The sequence below is a fragment of the Candoia aspera genome, chromosome 1, assembly GCF_035149785.1.
Source record: "Candoia aspera isolate rCanAsp1 chromosome 1, rCanAsp1.hap2, whole genome shotgun sequence".
Classification (NCBI taxonomy): Eukaryota; Metazoa; Chordata; class Lepidosauria; order Squamata; family Boidae; genus Candoia; species Candoia aspera.
In genome coordinates this window covers 104,097,056-104,117,296 of record NC_086153.1, presented here as the reverse complement: position 1 = coordinate 104,117,296, position 20,241 = coordinate 104,097,056, and the positions used below count along the sequence as shown (strand labels likewise).

General features: G+C 39.3%; 1 protein-coding gene across 2 annotated transcripts; it reads left to right on the top strand.

Annotated features, from left to right (window-relative positions):
• Positions 1–593: 593 nt before the first annotated feature.
• Positions 594–19,985, top strand: RPF2 (ribosome production factor 2 homolog). Of its 2 annotated transcripts, none has more exons than XM_063311131.1 (10): positions 594–675; positions 3,338–3,470; positions 4,532–4,569; positions 7,876–7,915; positions 10,289–10,370; positions 10,991–11,067; positions 12,381–12,480; positions 13,994–14,096; positions 17,372–17,516; positions 18,529–19,985. In XM_063311131.1, exons 1-10 carry the CDS (start codon positions 653–655, stop codon positions 18,703–18,705), a joined length of 918 nt encoding a protein of 305 aa, XP_063167201.1. In that variant the 5' UTR covers positions 594–652; the 3' UTR covers positions 18,706–19,985. The 2 variants fall into 2 exon arrangements, with proteins under 2 accessions (XP_063167201.1, XP_063167209.1); XM_063311139.1 differs by having other exon boundaries at positions 611–675; positions 3,342–3,470.
• The last annotated feature ends 256 nt before the right edge of the window (positions 19,986–20,241 follow it).

Here is a 20,241-nt window from a genome sequence, read left to right as displayed (position 1 = left end):
CTATCAGCCTTACTCCCAGGCAGAAAGAAACTCCACAAAAATTAACACAATTAAAAGTTTATATAGTGCTACACTCTTAAAATGTATGCATTTGATTTGGAATAGGCCTGAGTGGAAAACACCTTATTTTCAGAAGTCTGTTTCAAAGTACATTAAACAGAGAAAGAAATGGTCAAGAATTCAAGAGACTGACTTCTGAAAAATTCACATAACAGCAGTAAACTGAAGAGATAAGATACTCTACAGTAAACAAGATTCAAAATGTGTTCTCAAAACGTTCCATTTTGAGTAACATGCATTAGATTTAATGTATGCATTTATAATTATTTAGTTGTTTTCCACTTCATCCAATTTCACCTATGGTGCAAGATAAATTCAAGCTATGTTGCTGAACACTGACCCTACCTAGAATATCAACTATCCATATAATATGATTGCAACTGCCAATAAATGGCAAAGAAAATATCTGTGACTTTTATCGAATTTTGCGAACCGCCACTTCGTAGGGCCTTTCATTTTTCTATCTCTACGTTCAAACGATGGCGGATATGATGTCACAATGTGGTTTATAAGTCTTTCCGGTGTCTCTCTGTTCCGGTGTCTCTCTGTGTCCGGTCCACGTGGGTGTAATTGGTTGTCCGGTACCGTGGAGATGGAGGCGTTGGACCGGGTGGTGTAAGTACGGAGGTTTCAGCGCTGGTCTGTCTCGAGTCCTTTTCCCTTTGGGGTTTTTAGATGAAAGTATTTCTGGGCTCGTAGGAAAAAAAAGCATTTTTGTATCTTTAAAGTGACATGCGCAGCCTTTTATCCAGTAGGTGCGAAAAAAACCAAGAACCGGTTTTAAGCTTGGGATTATTATGGCATGAGATTTCATGGGGCATCGCGAACTCTTGCCGCTCTATCGTCAGTTGGTAGAAATTTGCTTGTGGGATGCCTAAATATATCAGCCTGAAACAACCAGACGATAAGTTTTCCCCAGCCTGGTGTGGGACTACAACTCCGACCATCTTCACTGATAACGCTTTGAGAGAAAACCGCTTGGTATCTTGAAAAGGGTAAAAAAATCATTCCTTAAGAGGCGTCCAGTGAAATTCCTGGTGGGGTACAGCTGAACTGCAGTGTTTAAGGAACGTTTTTTAATTTTAAGACTTCCGCGTTAAGGTTTTGAGTATTTTCACTGAGACGTTGCAGTTACAATTCAAATGAGGTGAATTGAATGAACATTTGGTAGATGCCACTACCAGTGGTACAGGTATGTTTGCTGCTCCATGCTTTGGGGAAAGAATGTGCCAATTGAACAACAGGCAGGCTATGAAATGCACCCTGTAATCTGAGAGTTGTTTGGAAGTGCCTTCTGTATCCTACTTTGTTTCTGGCCTTCTATTTCTGTGATGTTTTGGTTCCATGCTGGTGTTTGGATGATTCCAAATTTGGCTTCTACTTTATTCACTGGTATATCAAATAAAGTTAATAATATTCTTGAAGGGATTGGTGGTAGTTCTGATGGAGAATTGTTTTTCAATGTGCAAAAGAGGAATCCTGAATTAGATTATTACATTGGTTTGCTGAGTTGAATGAGGTGAGGAATGAAGAGAGTGTAGAGGAATGCTGAGTGGTTCAACTACCTTTAAGAGGGAATAATGCTATTTTTATATGTTTCAGCAGAGGAAAATACTAATAACTGACTTTATTATGTTTTTTTGAAGTCTCTTGCAGTGAAAACAGTGAACTGAAAAGTATAATATAAAAATTAAGTAACTATGATCCAAAGATAATTTCATAATATATATGTAAAGTCTACAGTTAGGAGTTACTAAATTAATCATTCAACCTTCACTCCTTTCACCCCACCCCCAAAGCCATAAAGGGTGTTTTTAATCAGTGAGATGTTTTAATGCACTTTTAAAAAGCAAGAAAAGCATCACAATAATGAGAGTTGCTGAGAGACAGGCAGAATATAAATTTAATAAATTATTTTGCTGAGGTTTCAAAAAATAAAGGTTTAGGGTAAGTGTAGAAAGAAATACAGTAATTGACACTCCAACTCAACTTTCAGATGAGTAGAACACTAGTCTGTTTCAGGCTAAATATTGTGCTGAATTATGTTGAATATTTTTCAGTAAGGAACAGTTGAATAGTTTAAATAGTTAAAAGGAGCAAGAATCCATAGAGTTCTGTGGCATCTTACAGATGATTTAGGTAGATAACACCTAAGGCAAGAGCTCACACTACATCAAACCAGGTTAAGATATGCTGTTTTTCATTTTTGCAGTGTAAATATGGAGGATCTTAGTTGGAGAGAAATAAAACGTAGGTCAGTTAGAAAGGAATAATACTGCAACTTAATTTTAATTTATCAAGCATTTAAATAGTCTCTTCCTAAAGTATAAAAAAAATTGTTGCTTTAAAATAGCAAATGAGTTTTTAATTATTTGCATGAATGGAAGGAGTTTGAACAAGCCTTCCATTCTTTTCTTTCTTTTCATATACAGAGAGGGGGCCATGGGAGGAAGAATAACAATATTCAATTTTATTTTGCCCAATTCTTGAGTTGGTATTTGTGTGAATTGGGGATTGTGATTTCAAATAAATTCTGTCCAACTGGTAAACAAGCTAGCCAAACAGCCAATAACTCAGGGTTGGTTGTTGGCTTATTTACCAATCTCTACTTTATTTTAAACATAATTCTGGGTTTGCATGTAACAAGCATGAAAGCAAACAAAATAAAACTGAGTTCTAGTTTATGCTTCCTCCCAGCCTTTCTTGGGGGCTTCTGCCTGTATGTGGCATGCTGGCTCCCACATTGTTCACCAACTCCTTTCTGCTCTATATAGCATTAAGGCTAGCTTTCACATTACATATGAATGCAACATTTTCAGACACTGATTCCACTGTACAGTAACCAAATTGAACCAAGCAAACAGGTGACATACCAATTGCGCATTCACTTTCTAACCTCCCTCAAGTTATGTTTGTTGAATTCTAGGGTCATATATGATTTAGGAACAGGCGTTTGCTGGAAAGATCCTTCTCACATGAACCAGTCTAATCTTTTAGACTTCTGGATGTCTGCTTTCAGTGGGTCATGCTAAAAGGCAGGAAGTCAGACTTAGGAACTTTCTAAGGTGCATTGGACATCTTCCTCCCTTTTCATCCATAGGTTCAGTTTTCATCAATGTTCTGCTGGTTATATCAGTTCTGTATTTTTTTGTAAGTTGCCATTTTATGATGGGCACATCTGGATGTAATAAATAATAGCATTCTAGATTGTGTTTAAACATTTTGTGAAACTTAATTCTTGGTTTGTTTGATTTTTCTTTTTGCACTGTCATGGCAGAAAGCCTAAAACGAAGAGAGCCAAAAGATTTCTTGAAAAAAGGGAACCAAAGCTGACAGAAAATACCAAAAATGCAATGCTCATAAAAGGTGGAAATGCAAGTTTAGCAGTAGCAGAAGTACTCAAAAATATTGTAAGTATGTTTAGAAATTTCTTTAAAACTAATGTCTTGTCATTTCTTTGGGAATTTGATCCAGAAAACATATCCTGTAAATAATTCCTCTAAAGCCAAAATCTGGAGCACAAATCCAATGGTTAAGCAATCATCATTTGATTTTTAGTTGTTCTCCAGATTTTTTCTTATTTCCCTTCTAAGGCAATTAATAAGATAAATATGTTCGCTAGCAGTTGTATGCTATAAATTAGTTTATGAAACCTGTGGGAATGTTAACTTTTGTTTACTCATGTTGGAACTGTGTTGACTGCAAGCCCAAATCTAGACTGTGCGGAGCCATTACAGATGTTTTTAGAGGATGTCCTGAGACCTGCTCTTTCTCAGTGTTGTCTCTTGGTTCTCCCCACCTTTCCTAAATATATCTGTATTCACTTAATTTATTTGGATTTCCATCTTGAGGGCTCAAGGAAACTTATCTCTAAAGGGCTCCCATTATAAACAGGCCATGTTGTTAGAGCTGGAGGAAGAAAAGTAGGTAAAAGAAGGAAAAGAAAAACAGTTTTAAAACATTCCAGGGGAGGATACCATCCATGGAGCTGATAGGTCATTTTTTACTCTGTTAGAAGGGTTCTCCAATTCGGCAAGGGTAGGATGAAAGTGACTTCCAACAGTAAAGCATCACCCATTTAATACAATTCTCAGAACATGAGAAGGGGACAGCAGTGAAGGGAACCAGATGCTGATCCAGATGCTAACACAGTGTTGCTGTTCCATCACCATTGTGGGAGGATGTAATTGGTCTGATTCAGAAGAAGCCTTTGTAGTGAGTTGGACTGTTTCTGCCTCACTGTTGCTACAGGAGCCAGCAGGGGATTAGCAGAGCTGTTTGATAGATCCATTACTGGAAGCCTGTTAGCGAGCTTAAAGCCTGGAGAAGTCCCTCAGGCACTCATTAAAATAGGCTTTGTTTGTTCTAAGTTGATCTAAACAAATACATTTCCTTTTTATTTAAAACATTTATTTGAAAAAATTTTCACTGTTAAATACTACTTCTAAACTCAGCTGTTCTTTCCTTATAGTATGCCCTGAAAAAGCCCTTCGCTGTCCTATATAAAAAGTAAGTGATATATTACTGATGTGTTTTTCTCAGGTATTCAAATGTGATGTGGATCTTTTTGGCTCTATATAATTGCGCGCACACACACGAATGACATGCATACATATGCATGCACATTCACACATTCGTACTAGCGTAATGCAAAGCAGTTGAAAGAGGTGCTTTGCAGTTGTTAAAGCAGCCGTGTCTCTTGTTTTCTTCCAAATGAAGGAACTCTGCATGCAGAAACAGCCAGGGACTATTTCCAAAGCTTGGGAGAAGTGCAGCTACTTTAATGATTCAAAAAGAAGTGCAAAACATACTTGTTGAATGCTTTGCATAGATTAATATATACATACACACCCAGATAAATACAGATGCATGCAAATACACATATGCATAATTATACATACACCCTGTTTTGTCAACCAGTACAACCTATGAAAAGTAGAAAGCTTCTAAGTATTTAGTGCTTGGCAAAACAGGAGAGATATTTTAAGAAAATAGTCTTCTGAGATGTTAAGTATTATTCCAAGAATGTATTTTGATTGAAGATAGATGTTATACTTAAAATATTGTAGTAATTTCAAGATAATTTGCCCAGTAGTTCTGTTACAGAAGTGAACAATCTGTAACACACAAATATTATTGTTCATATTCTGGTTATTTTATATACTGTATATACATGAATAAGCTGAGGATTTTAGGTTCCAAAACACACCCCAAAAATTGGGTTCAGCTTACCTGCAGACAGGCTTATTCACAAGTATATACAGTAGTACTTTTTTAAAGTACTGTGCCCATATATACTCAGATAAACCGACTCTTGGATTTTTAACCAAAATACCATGAAAAATGCACCTCCCCCAGGTAAGCCAATTAAAATGGATGAAGATTTCAAGGGCTGACTTATCCGCAGGTGGCACATTTTTCATGGTATTTTGGTTTAAGATTTGACGGGTCAGCTTATCCGCAGATGGGCTTATCCGTGAGTATATATGGTAGTGGAGGGATTTTTATGTTTAATGCAAGAAAATATGAAATGCTGCATAATAGAAGGTGTACATAACCAAGCAAATCATTCAGTGTGTAACAGCCTTACCCAATCTAATACTCTTGGGTCTATACAGTTATAATTTCCATTGGCTCTGCTGACTGGGAAGGTTGGAAGTTATCATCTAATACATCTGGAGGGTATGTGCAAGGGCCTTCCGTTGCAGCACAAATACGTTTCCAAAGAGTTATGTTTGTTAATGAGTGACAGCTTGGTATTGTAAGAGGACTCCCATGTTTGGAAGAGGTATATCAGAAACTGGGGACAAACACTTTGCTGATACAGTGCCCAAGAACATTTGATTAGTCGCTGTCTGGATTGGTAAGGTGGCCCTGATGACCAGCATCAAAAAGGAATGGCATAGCAGTTCTCAGAGAAAAAAAGCAGCAGCATTTCACTTGAGGATCAGTTTGCACATCACGCCAAACCATGCTGTGTTCAGACAGCACCCACTGGCTTCTTCTGTTAGCGGGCATAACTAGAAAGCTAAAAAAGGAGGCATCCATAGTTTGCTTAGCATATACAGTCAGAGCCAGAAATATTGGAACAAGGATAACTGTTTTGGCATTTGGCCTCTGTTTACCACCACACTGAAGTTGAAAGGAAGCACACCCAGATGGGAGCAAAGTGAGGACTTTCAGCTGTAATTCAAGGGGTTTGACAAAAGTGGGGCACTAACCATTCAGGAAGTACAGCCAGTGGCATGCACACACCCCCATCATTGGTGGCTCATAAGTAATGGAACAAAAGAACATCATTACAAACTTAAGGATCACCTTTAGTACCTGGATGAAAATCCTTTGCAGTCAATGACTGCCTGAAGTCTGGAACCCATGGACATGACCAAATGCTGAGTTTCCTTCCTCGAGGTGGTTTGCCAGGCCTTTGCTGCAGCTGCCTTCAGCTGCTGCTTGTTTGCGGGTCTTTCTGCCTTCAGTCTTGTCTTCAGTAAGTGAAAAGCATGCTCTATTGGGTTGAGATCAGGTGACTGACTTGGCCATTGAAGAACATCCCACTTCTTTGCCTTGAGAAACTCTTGGGTAGCTTTTGCTGTATGTTTTGGGTCATTATCCATCTGCAAGATGAAGCAGCGTCCTATCAGTTTGGCAGCATGTGGCTGAATCTGAGCAGAAAGTAAAGCCCTAGAGACTTCAGAATTCATCCTGCTGCTTTTATCAGCAGTCAGGGCATCAAGAAACACCAGTGACCCGGTTCCACTGGCAGCCATACATGCCCATGCCATAACACTGCCTCCACCATGTTTGATAGTTGATGTGGTATGCTTTGTATCATGAGCTGTTCCTTTCCTTCTCCATACTTTTCTCGTCATTCTGGTGCAAGTTAATCTTGGTTTCATCAGTCCAAAGAATCTTATTCCAGAGCTGGGCAGGCTTTTTTAGGTGTTTGCTGGCAAAGTCTAATCTGGCCTTTCTGTTCTTGACCGTTACCAGTGGTTTGCACCTTGTTGTGAAGCCTCTGTATTTACATTCATAAAGCTGTCTCTTGGCTGTAGATGTTGACAATGATATGCCTACCTCCTCAAGAGTGTTCTTGACCAGCCTAGATGTTGTGAAAGGGTTCCTCTTCACCATGAGCAGAATTCTGCGGTCATCCACTTTAGTTGTCTTCCGTGGTCTTCCAGGCCTTTTGCTGTTGCTGAACTTGCCAGTTAATTCTTTTTCATGATGTTCCAAACTCTTCTATTGGCCACTCCCAGTGTTTTTGCTCTCTCTCTGATGGGTTTATTTTGTTTTCTCAGCCTAATGATGGCCTCCTTCACTCGCATGGACACCTCTTTGTACCTCATGTTGAGTTCCAGTGAACAGCTACCAAATGCAAATGTAACACTCAGAACCACCTCCAGGCCTTTTATCTGCTTGATTGGTCATGGGGTACCCAGGAAACGGGCCACACCTGGCCATGCAGCTGCTTGTCAGCCATTTGTTCCATTACATATGAGCCACCAATGATGGGGGTGTGTGCATGCCACTGGCTGTACTTCCTGAATGGTTAGTTCCCCACTTTTGTCAAACCCCTTGAATTACAGCTGAAAGTCCTCACTTTGCTCCCATCTGGGTGTGTTTCCTTTCAACTTCAACGTGGTGGTGTACAGAGGCCGAATGCCAAAACGGTTATCCTTGTTCCAATATTTCTGGTCCTGACTATAATATGAACCAGGAGTTCTCTAGGTTTTTTGGCTTCTTTCTTTGGCTGGTTTGCAGGTTGGTTAAAGCAGGTATCAAAGAGTTAAAAAAATTCTGTTTGTTCTTCAGAAAGAATATTACAAGACCCTTTGAAGACCAGTCCTCCCTGGTGAGTATTAGGTTTATGTATGTGAGATAGTAAAATAAATTCAAACAGCAACTTTCTGGAACAATGTGAAATTTAATTGGGCTACAGAACGTCCAGTCCATAGTGTCTGTCCTCAGCGTTGTGCTCAGGTAGCTTCCCTTGTCTGATGTCACCAAGATGCTTTGGACTACAACTCTTTCTCTAGAAGAAATGATTGAAATTGGAGTTCAGAACATCTTGGGGAGAGAGGAGCTGAAGAAGGCTGCTTAACCATAGTTACAATGCTGGAAACAAACAGCTGTGAGACAGAGATATTTGTGCCCCTGCCCATTGCATATTCTGTTCTGGTGCAGCCGCGATAAGGAGTTTTGAACATTTTGCTTATGGTTTAAGTTACTAGCAAATAACTTAAACTGAGCCCAAAGCAGATACTAACTGTAACTTGTTTGAAACACGCCAGGATTAATCAGACTCTAAATGGCATAAATGTTGAGTGACTTAAATTATAGTTAATCTAAGATGAAAGCAATGATTTCTAGGTTTCCCAAGCTGAAGCTCTTTTTCAGTCATGTCTGTGGGTTAGCTTGATATATAAACTGGACTATGGAAACAAGTAAAATAAATACTGCCGTTGGTTGTTTTCTTGATTCTCTGGTAATACTCTTTTTTGCCTCTAGATGGGTCTGTCGCAGAAGAGATAGTTGATCCTTTACATTTACCAGTGTCTGGTGGTGGTGGTGGTGTTATATTTTTATCCAGCTTTTTAATTGTGTGTGTGTGAACTCAAGATGGTGAACATACCCAATACTCTCCTGCCTCTTATTTTCCTGACAACATCTCCTAAGACTTAAGAACAGCTTCCATGCCTTAGAGGAACATACTGTAGCTTGAAAAAGCAGTGTTTTGATTATAAGCTAAAAAATGAGCGTATTGTTTTTACATGATATTTTTTTCTCTGTGGGTTACGTTATGGGTGTGGAACAGTTATGAATAAAAGGGAACAATAGTCCTATTGCTTTGGTTTATGGCTTACCCTGAGGTCAGTGTACTCTGGCAAATAAACTTGAGAGGAGTTCATTCTCAGTTTGAAGCTGCCATTCATTGCAGCTGCATATGTTAACTCAGAAGGAACTAGAATTTGAAAGCCCTCTGTGAAAGTCTTTAGAAAAGTGTTAGGTGCTTTGTAAGTAATACATTGTGATAACAATTTCTATTCAGTTAATCTTTCTAATTTTCTGAAAAAAGGTAACTGCAAACTCTGTTTTTGATCCAGAGTACTTCATAGGGTGTTTTGATTGCATCATACTGGGTTTTTTTTAGCAATCACACTCTCTCTCAAGAAGAAGTGCCCCAGAGAACTGAGGAGCCTTAAAGATCATGAGGCATGGAAAGATGCCTCTGGAGCAGTGTTTCTCAACCTTGTCAACTTTAAGATGTGTGGATTTCAACTCCCAGAATTCCCCAGCCAACATGGCTGGCTGGGGAATTCTGGGAGTTGAGGTCCATACATCTTAAAGTTGACAAGGTTGAAAAATACTGCTCTGGAGAGAAAAATTGGTCACTCCATCCACTTAAAGCATGCAGATTACTTCCATGTACTGTTGATCGTCAAAACCATCAGTTGTGTGGCCAAGGTTGGACAGGGGCACTTTTCCAGTGTCAGGGTCAAAGCCCCAGGGGTGATGCAGGCCATTTTAAGATTGCCATGATCTGTCTGTAAGTTGATAAGTCAGCGCACATACTACTTTTCCATTAGAATAGATTAGCTTTTACAACCACTCCTCATTTAGTGACTACCTAATACAATGGTAATAAATAGTAATAAAAAATTCATTTTCCATCCAATGCGTGCATTTAGGACCAAATTTTGCAGGCCTGTCAATAAAAGCCTTCAGTGTGAAATTGATTAAGGTCTGGTCAGGTTCAGGCAGCAGAGGGTTCTAATCCACTAATTAAGGTCACAGAGCTGAGCTTGTTAACTTGTGGTTAGCACTTTTTAAGGAAGCACTGTGCTTGGGAAAAACAGCTCAGGAAGAGATAGCTTGTTTAGGTAATCTCTCCACCGTGCGAGGGGGCAAAAAGAAAATAAAGCAGGTCAGGTACAGAACTCTAGGAGAGAACTAGTAACCTTTGCAGTGTCTCTCTTGGTCACATGTTCACTTAGCAACCACTTCACTTAACGACCAAGTTGTTGGAATGTAATGCAGTCACTAAATAAGGACAGGGTATAATTGGGATTTGTAAGCCAATGGAGTCTTCTCTTTTGGTAAGATTTACAATGGTGTAGTAGCCACTCATTCTTCTCAAGTTATGCCTTGAAACCTGTTTTTTTATGTGTATATGCTTTGCAAGACATTTCAATATATTTAAAACTCTGTGATGTTACATTATTAGGAATTCTTTTCCAAGAAGTCTGATTGTTCTTTGTTCCTGTTTGGATCCCATAGTAAGAAGAGGCCTAATAATCTGATCATCGGTAATGTGTCTGGGCTTTATTTATGTAATTATTGTGGGTTGGAGGAAGTAGATCAAGAGCATCTCAGTTTGTGAAAGCAAGTCACTTCTTGCCTTGAGCCCAAAAGATGGAATTTAGCAGAAGGGTCAGTGGAGGGATTGTGGTCAAGGCCAGCCAGCACAAGCTCATCTCCTCCTGTGCAGATAGAGGACAGGCTTTTGATAGACCTGCTTGGCTATCTTTGTCTAAAATCTTCAGTACTCAGAGTTTCTCTGTCATTTATGACCTGATTAGCACATAAAGATAAGCCATAATGTGATTTCTTTGATTAGCTTGATGAGCAGACCAGGCCAGTATGGTTTGCTCCTAGCGTAACTTACTATGATGTCCAGTGAGTTAGAGTAAAAGATGGTGCTAGTCTTGTTATGTTAGTTCTCAGGTTTCCTAATTCTGTTTCAGGAAAAGCACATGAAAGCTATGTTTTCACAGGTATCATAAGGAGACATGAAGAACTGTATTTGTTATCATCTTGCTATATGTGTAATCTTTGTTACCATTAAAAAATTGCATTCGATTCTAAAATGGAAGTGTATTGCATTGATTAAAGACAAAATTTAATTACCTCCCACTTTTTTTGGTAGGTCGTATGTATGACTATCACATTCTGGATATGGTTGAACTGGGCATTGAGAAGTTTGTAGCCCTCAGCGATATCAAGGTAATGTGTTCCAAAATGTCATAACAAATGCTTACTGACTAAATTTGTTTGGGGGAATCTCAATTTTTTCTCTCTCTCCTGGTCTCTGCTTCTAAACTGCTGTTTGATCAATCTTTTAATATATTTTGATCGTATTTATTTGTACCTTTGAATTAGCGTAGACTCCTGGCGAGTGCCTGGACAAGTCCCTGCAGTTTTCCTGGCAAGGTTTTTCAGAAGTGGTTTGCCACTGCCTCCTTCCTAGGGCTGAGATAAAGTGACTGACCCAAGATCACCCAGCTGGCTTTGTGCCTAACATGGGACTAGAACTCACAGTCTCCCAGTTTCTAGCCTGGTGCCTTAACCACTACACCAGACTGGCTGTCTGTTTAATTTTGAAGAGAGTATAATATGTAGGGTGTTTTGTGTGTGTGTGTGTTTTGCTAAACACTTTTCTGTTTAAACTGATACAAACAGAAAAATCAGGGATACTACTTGAAACTCAGCGTGACCATAATCTGACAAAGTGTGCATCCCGCTTTGAATGTCCAAGAAGCTTTTCCCACTGGTTGTTCTCGCTGTACTTCACTAGAATCTGCTTCTGAAACTTGACTGTGGGGTTAGCAGTGACGAGGGGGAAGTAGCAGAAGCGTAGTTTGCTGCAATCCAGGTGGCTTGAAATTGTGCCGGCAAGCCTAGCCAGCTGGGATGGGTTACTGCTTTTGATTGACACCATCAGCCGCTCTACTTGTTCCAAGAATTCCTGGATATTTGAGCTGTTACTTTTGGCTGACATTCACAGGGCAGCGTTTACCAGTGGTGCTGTCAATAAAAAACTTACATGATCACATTCGTTTCAGCACCTTAAGTCTGCCTATATATTTTTTTGAACCATATGCAACTTACAGGAGCGCTGCTTTGTTTTTAGACGACACACGTACATTTCACAGTGCGGAGTCTTAGAAGAAATGTTCTTCTAATATGGTGTCTGTCATTTCAGTTTTTATGAAGACTTAATTAACTTTTAAAGTACCTAATTTGCTGGGTGTGCTGATTTAATTGACTTTAACAGCTTATTTAAATATGATGCCCACTAAATATGTTGGGTTGTAGTTCACAGAATATCAGTCAGTACAGTCGACAGCTGGGACTTGTAGTCCCAACATATCCAAAAAAGGAAATTCTGAGCTACCAGTTGATGCTGGCAACGCCTATCCAGCATTCTGTTCCTGTTGTGGGTGACCAGATGATAGGCCTTCTGAGATGCTGTTTTCTCCTTCTCTTGGTCCTCTGCCAACCATTTTTATTTTTTAATCTTTTGAATTTTCTAATAGAACAGCAAGTGTCCAGAGGGAACAAAGCCCATGCTGATATTTGCAGGTGATGCTTTTGACATTGACGAGGAACATAGAAGGTTGAAAAGCCTTCTTGTTGGTAAGCCATTTGAGTTAGCGTGCTTGGGTCATAGAGCAGTGTTTCTTTAACTTTTTGCTCTCAGGACCCCTTCCCACTCTTAAAATTATGGAGGACCCCAAAAGAGCTTTTATTTGTATGGGTTATATTATTTATATTCACCATATGAAAAAATTAAAATGGATGCATTTGTAGAATATTTATTTAGTGAATCATGTAAAAATAACAATATTAAATCCATTAGATATTAACATAAAATATTTTTCATGAAAAAACCCCCTATAATTTTCAAACAAATAAAAAAAATGACAAGTTACTTTGTTTTAAATGTTTGAAAATATTTTTAATACAACATCCCGCAGTCACGCAGTCACAGTTTGCGACCTTCCCTGCTGGCTTCCCCAAGCAAAGTCAGTGGGGAAGCTGACAGGAAGTCCAAAGTTGCAATCACATGAGGTCCTTGCTTAACAACCCACACGGTCCTCACTTAAGAACAGTAACCAGAAATTCCAGTCCAAATTACTGTCATTAAGTGAGGATTACATATCCTCTGGTCTTGACTGCTTCTATTGTTGGGGCTTCAAATGCAGTACAGGTAGTTCTCAGTTAGCAACTGCCTTGGACAGTGACCATTACTACAGTGATGAAAAAGTAACTTTGCAACCAATGCCCACATATGCAACCTTAACAGTGTCTCTCTCAGTCACATGTTCGCCGTTACAGTCAGTAAGTACAAATCCTGTGCCTGACCCTTTTTTTCTTTTTTTCCCCTCTCACAGGGAAGAGAGATTGCTTAAACAAGCTCTGTCTTCCTGAGCTGGTTTTCTCCACAGCGCAGCAGTCCCTAAAAATGCTAACCACACACTCAGCTCTGTGACCTTAATTAGTTGATTAGAACCCAGGCAAGACCTAATCAGTTTCACGCTAGAGGCTTTCGTCTGCCTCCTAAGCAGCTCCTGGCTCAGAGCTGCGAGCACGCTAGGCAAAGGGCCAGCGCTAGCGCATTCCTTTCTATCTGTATTCCCCACTGCGTGCCTGCTTACTCTCTTGTAATCCCTTCCTCTCCAATGAATGTAAATGCAAACCTTAATTCTCTTCTTGCTAATTATCCCAGCGCCGGGGTGAGCATTCCAAAGGGCGGGGAGGGGGGGAAAAGAGCTATAAGATTTGCTCTTTTACTCGGCTTCCTCATGAGTCAAGTTCCGGAAACCTTCCCCACCGTTTGGGCTCACCCGGCTGTTTGGGGTCATACCCCAAACAGCAAAGCAAATGAAAGCTGAAGTAAAACCATAAGCACAGTTGCAGTCACATGATTTTTCACTTAGTGACCACTTTGCTTAACGACCAAGTCACTGATCCCAATTGTGGTCGCTAAACGAGGGCTCCCTGTGCTTACATTGTAAGTAAATGTAATCATACACAACTGAGAGACCGAATGGCTTGACTTGAATCATTTTGGCTCAACGTTGATTCAAAAACTTTGGCTGTGTCACGGAAGATTGCTCAACAGGTCTTGCTCTTTTTCGCCCTTTAGATTTTTTCAGAGGCCCTGTTGTGCCCAGTATCCGTCTGGCAGGCTTAGAACACGTTCTGCACTTCACAGCAGTGGATGAAAAGATCTATATGAGAAGTTACAAGTAAGTCTGTGTGGTGGTTGGATATGCACCACGATGTGCAGTCATACGCTGGCTAGGATTAGAGGTCGGAAGTGTTTTTGTTTAATTGGATTGGAGCAATGTAGGAGAGGCATTTAAGGTGGAAAAAGGCCTAATTTCATCTGTTCAGGCTAGCTTCCCAGAATATTATCCTACAGGTTATAAAGTGTTGAATTGTGCAGTACACCTGCCCTCTGTATGAAATGGCTGAAGACCCAAATAAAAACGTTGCTTAAAACCTTCAACTGCTTAGAAGAAACATAAAATTATAGGTACTGTAATTGTACTTACAGATTTTATTTTCAAGCTAAGCATGATGATAAAAACTATGGATCCTCAGCAGTAGCCAAATGCATGTACGCATGAACCCACATACCCACAAGCAAATTCTTTCTCCAAAAATCACAATTTCCCCAGAAAATGCCCACACCAAAGTAGCCTTCGGTTAACCAGGATGTACACTATTATTTGTACAATGTACCATGTGGCTCAGGCTGTCCAGTTGTGATTGGTTTTGTCAATGTTGTGCTCCCACTGTGTTAATATTCACTAACCTTTACTGCACTTACCCAGAGCTTAATGCCGCCTATTTGCATTAAAACCCCACTGTATCCTACCCTTGAAGGTTTTTCTAGATTTAATTACCTATTTTGGATTATTCTAGACTAACTGTGTTAACTTTGTATTGTTGATCTTCAACAACCGTCTGGGATAGAGTGCAATGAAGAGTTATTTGCACTTTGATTGTTAAACACTGACTTCCCTACTTTGCTGTTCTTTGCATTTCTGCTAAAGCTGAACATAGACACAAGGCCTGTTTATAAACTGTTAATCTCAAATTCCCCCTGCCTTGCTATAATATCAGTTCTGGTTTATTATGACTACCCGTCCACATATATATGTTCTAGTTTAAATACTAGGGCCACTTACCTTCTGTGAATATAAAGCACATTACTGTTATATGTACTGGGACAAACTCCCAGAATTCTTCATACATTGGTAAGAATTCTGGGAGTTAAAATCCACACATCTGGAATGTCCCAGACTTGGAGAACTCTCTTTTGGAATATTGTAGAGAAGCAAATCATAAGAGTTGAGCCTTATGTGGTTATGCAACTGTCTAAAGTCTGAAGCCTGGAGTTTTACTGTATTCCCTCTCTCTTGTAAAGTAAAATAAAAGAAGGAGGTAGGAAAATAAGATCAGAGTACACGATCATGAATCTTTATCATCTCCCATTAATATCAGAACTATTAAATAATGTTGGTTGATTAACCATCTCAGTGGAAAGCATAATAACTTCTTACAGAGGAAACGAAACAAATCATGCATATGTATCAGTCTGAATGTCTGGAAACTGCTGCCTTTAGCAGGTTGCACAATACAGGGAAATCCAGGTTTTGAAAACTTTTAAACGTTTTAATTAATCTTATAAGTGTCCTCAAAATTAACTGTAGTTGGCAATCGGCTAAGTGTTACAGAGTAAGAATGTAATTCAAAAGCAATAAGAACAGGGTTCCTGATAAAGTTATAAAAATAATATGCTTTACTTTCAAGTGAAGAAAGACAGAATACAGAGAAGTCATTGTTACTTTGTATGAGCTGTTTCCTCTTTTCAAACTTAGTGATGTCTATATTTATTTCTATAGTCAATCTATAGCTTTGGTAGAATGTGGCACAGATACGCGTTCTTTGAACAACTGGTGTGTGCAGCAGGACTTGGGACTGATGAACCGAGAAGCATATTAATATTTTAATATTAATATTAAAGTATATTAATTGCAACTAGTTGCCATTAGGCTACAATTGTGTAACTTCAACAAGAATGGAGAAGAAATTACTCAGGTTATATATCCCTCATCCAATCCATTTTCTTTTATGAAATGCTTGGTCTACTATTTTGAAGACTGGATTACACCAAGTCCTTAGTTTTGAAATTAAATATGGATCAAAAATAAACTGATGAACAACTGGATGTCATACCTCTCTGTCGCTGTAATAGTAGATGGAGAGAGTATGTATTCTCAAAATAAAGGGGCAGAACTGAATGATACCAATGGTAAAATGGGCATATGATGGGAAGGACAGTACCCACCTGTCTTCCAGGCACAGCAGAATGATGTGGAAATAAATTTTCCTTTTTCTACACAGCCCTTAGATTTGGAGGCATACAAATTTGGAGGAGGAAGAAAAGAAAGTTCTATGGGTTGCGGTGTATTTTATGATTAAGCAAGACATGCAAATAAGGTCTAGAAATCTGTATGTCCATCACTGGATGTAACCTTGTTTTCCAAATGTAGACTCTAGTCAAGCATCAAATAAAATAGCTTGCTGACACTTTTCAATTCAAGACAGAAGGAGTTGTTGTTGTTGTTGTTATTAATCCCGCCTTTATATTTGGTCAACTTAAGGCAGCAAACATACCTAATACTCCTGCAACCCAACCTTGTGAGAGAGAATGACTGATCCAGAGTCACCCAGCCAGCTTTCCTGCCTAAGGCGGGACTAGAATTCACAGTCTCTTGGTTTCTAGGCCAGCACCTTCACCACTACACCAGATGGCTCCAAATAATAGCTTTTATGTAAAGTTTGATCAGTAAAGTTATACCCATATCTAGCTTAGTGTTTGTTTATAATGTCCTCTATCTTCATACAAAAGTAAAGCATTGAGCAACGTCTTCAATTTCCATTTTATAACCTCCTTAATAATATTTTTCAGCACCATTTGATCTCATGAAATTGTTCCATTTGAAGATTATGTGTATAGCCAAAAAAAGGACATGTATTACAATAAATAGCAAGTTTATAAACTAACCTTATCCTCAGAATACTTAACTTCTGCAAAATAAGCCAAAGTACATTATCCCTATGGTAGATGGAGCAGTATTTTCTACATCACAAAAGTGTATGGCCACTATTCCTCATAGTGTTTCTCCAGAATGAATCTATGGAGAAAGTGGCTGCTGATACTCCTTTGGGATGCAACATTTATGGAGTATTATGGGGTACTCCTGTCTGCTTACCCGTTTCCAGAATTTTTAATACAGTAGTTGACTTTAGTAAATATTTGTCCACTGATACTATTAACATAGACCTGAATTAGCTTTGCACATTGGCATTTGGTATTGATATGAACTGCATACAATTGATCTATTAGTATTTTGTGTTGAACTGTCTAGAGGAAGATTGCTACAAGGATTTAGAATGTCAGATGAAGTAATCAAGCAAGAAGTTTTTTTTTCCTTCTCCCATTTTCAAGGGTATTGTTGAAAAAGTCTGGTTGCAAAATACCAAGGATTGAACTTGAAGATATGGGACCCTCATTAGATTTGGTCATAAGGAGAACACATTTGGCATCAGATGATCTTTATAAGCTATCGCTAAAGCAGCCTAAAGCTCTCAAGGTATGTAGGCGAGTTTCTATACATTTATGCCTGGAAAATCTGCCCCAAGCATGTAACCTAAGGGTGATACATAACTGAAAACATTTTTCTGCTTATGGAACAGAGCTACTTAAGTAAGTAGAACTGTAAAGAGTTGTAGTTAATTAAATCCACTAATATAAGTGCTATCCCATTTTTCTTACTGTCCTTTATGAATTATTTTATATTGCAAATGTCCTTTGGATCTGCTAAAGATTGCTATATCCCAAACTGGGACTTTAGGGATGATTGCTGTTTGGCTTATTTGTGGCCACCATTTATTTTGTTGAGATATAGATGTGCTTGTGAATGTGTCTTTGAGTCAGTCTTGATTCCTGGCAACTGCCTGGACTAGTCCCCACAGTTTTCTTGGCAAGATTTCAGAAGTGTTTTGCCATTGTCTGCTTCCTAGGGCTGAGAGAATAACCAGCCCAAGGTCATCAGCTGGCTTTGTGCCTGAGGGAGGACTAGAACTCACGGTCTCCTGGTTTCTAACCTGGTGCCTTAACCACTACACCAAACTGGCTCTCTGTAGATGTGCTTAGGTAATATCATAAAGAACTGACCTGATATGACAGATTTAGTCTCCTTTTGCAATCCGTAAATCATTGTTTTTGGAGTTTTTGCTAATTAAACCAGCTTTCTCCAATTTGACTGCCTTCCTATTATGTGGACTTCAAAGCCTAGAATTTTCCAACCTGAATGGCTCTCAGTGAGAATTCTGGGAGTAATCTGCACATTGGAAGGCAGCAGAGTTAGGAAGAGCTGAATTAAACTTGGTCCCCAAATGGAGCTTCAGCACAATTCCCCAGATTTCCTGGCTTGTGAGTTCCAACCTTTGTTTCTCCTAATTAATTTGAATTAGATTAATTAACTAATTAGATTTAAGTTGTAATGGAAGGACATTTTCCAGTGGTTATTAGACAAGGAGTGCATTTTGAAAAAACCGCTTGTCATTCTAGATTAGCTAATGGGCATTTTCTTGTATTTCTAGCCAAAGAAGAAGAAGAATGTCTCCCATGATGTCTTTGGGACAAAATACGGGCGGATTCATATGCAGAAACAGGACTTGGATAAACTGCAGACTAGAAAAATGAAAGGTTTAAAGAAAAGACTAGCTGAAAAGAAAACTGAAGATGGAGGGGATCTGAAGAAACTAAAGTTGGAATGAGATGTTTAGGCTGGAATGAGCATTTGAATTTCACTGTTATCACTGAAATGCCATATAGACTTAAATCGTATTTCTAGTAAATTTTACTATTTTATCATTTCTGAAGATGTTTTCAAACAGTGGATGATCTTAATAATTTTTTCTAGTAAAATTTATTTGATCCCTTGAAATAGATATGTCTGTAATGGCTTCTGACAATTCTAGGTGCTTGCTCTTGCCATTATCTTCTCCCATTCTTTATCATATATTATTCAAAATATAGAACACATACAGGTAGTCTTCATTTAACGACGGTAACTGAGCCCAGAATTTCCATCACCAAGCCACGCGGTTGTAAAGGGACATGGCATCAACTAGCAATGGCAATAGTAGCAGTTCCCCTTGCCATAATTAAGTGAATTTTACCTGCTGTTAACCTGAGCAGCCACCCCAATCCACGCCATTCCGGGCTTGGTTCCTCCCAGCCCTGAACACTGCATTCAACTCCCCCTGCCTATCTCCCCCAATCTCTGCCCTTTTGGAAGCCCTGCACCCTGCCTTGAGGGGCAGAAAGCCCACCTGCGCAGCACGAAGTGTCCTGTTCCACCTGCACGGGCGCAAGGCTGCCAATAGTAAGCTCCACTCTCCCCAGCCTATATTCCTTCACCCAACTGCCTCCTATCCCAGTTCCCCGCACCTACCTTTGCCTTTTTTGCCTGGCCGAAGTGGCTGCCTGCCTTTGTGAATCCCTTTTGGCCCCAGCTTCTCCGCCAATAGTTCCTTCTATGTGGCTCCCTTCAGAACGCTATCTTCTCAGCTTATACTATCCTCAGAATTTTGATCACATGGCTGCGGGGGTGCTGCAACAGTCGTAATTTCAGGCACAGGTTGTGAGGCTATTTTTTCAGTACCATCGTAATTTCGATCGGTTGCTGAATGAATGGTCGTTAAGTGAAGACTACCTGTAGATTGTTTACTTCTTCAGGGGTTTGGTGCAAATTTGCTTGAAGTTACCATGTAGAGCTAAAGGCTTGTCTAGAAATGAAGAACGATTTCCAGACTGTTTTGGTCTTACATCCTTTCAATTTGTTGATTGCTTTGAGTTAAGTCTGTATTGTTGTCTGTCATTGCTGCTGTTTACCAGTCTGAGTTGCTCTCCAGATGTCTGGATTTCAACTGCCAGAATTCTCAATAATAGCCATGCTGGCTGGGAATTCTGAGAGTTAATCAAAAGTTCGGGGAAGATTGGTTTATATAATGCATTTGTTCGGTAAATAATAAAATCCAGAGTCCCATATTTATATCAACTCATTTCTTTTAACTAAGAACAAAATGAAAATGAATCATGTTAGAAGCAAGTTTTTAAAGGACTGAAAAATGTGAAGACACGAAGAGCTGTAAGAGCTATAAGGCTAGGAATGGCAGGGGACCTCCACTGCTGCTCCAGGTTAATGTTCTGGATGCAGGTTTGTTATAGTATGTATTCTTGCTTTAGGGAAGGGCAACAGTTCAGCTGCAGGCATTGCAAAAAAAGAAAGCAAACTATGTCTGTGCCTA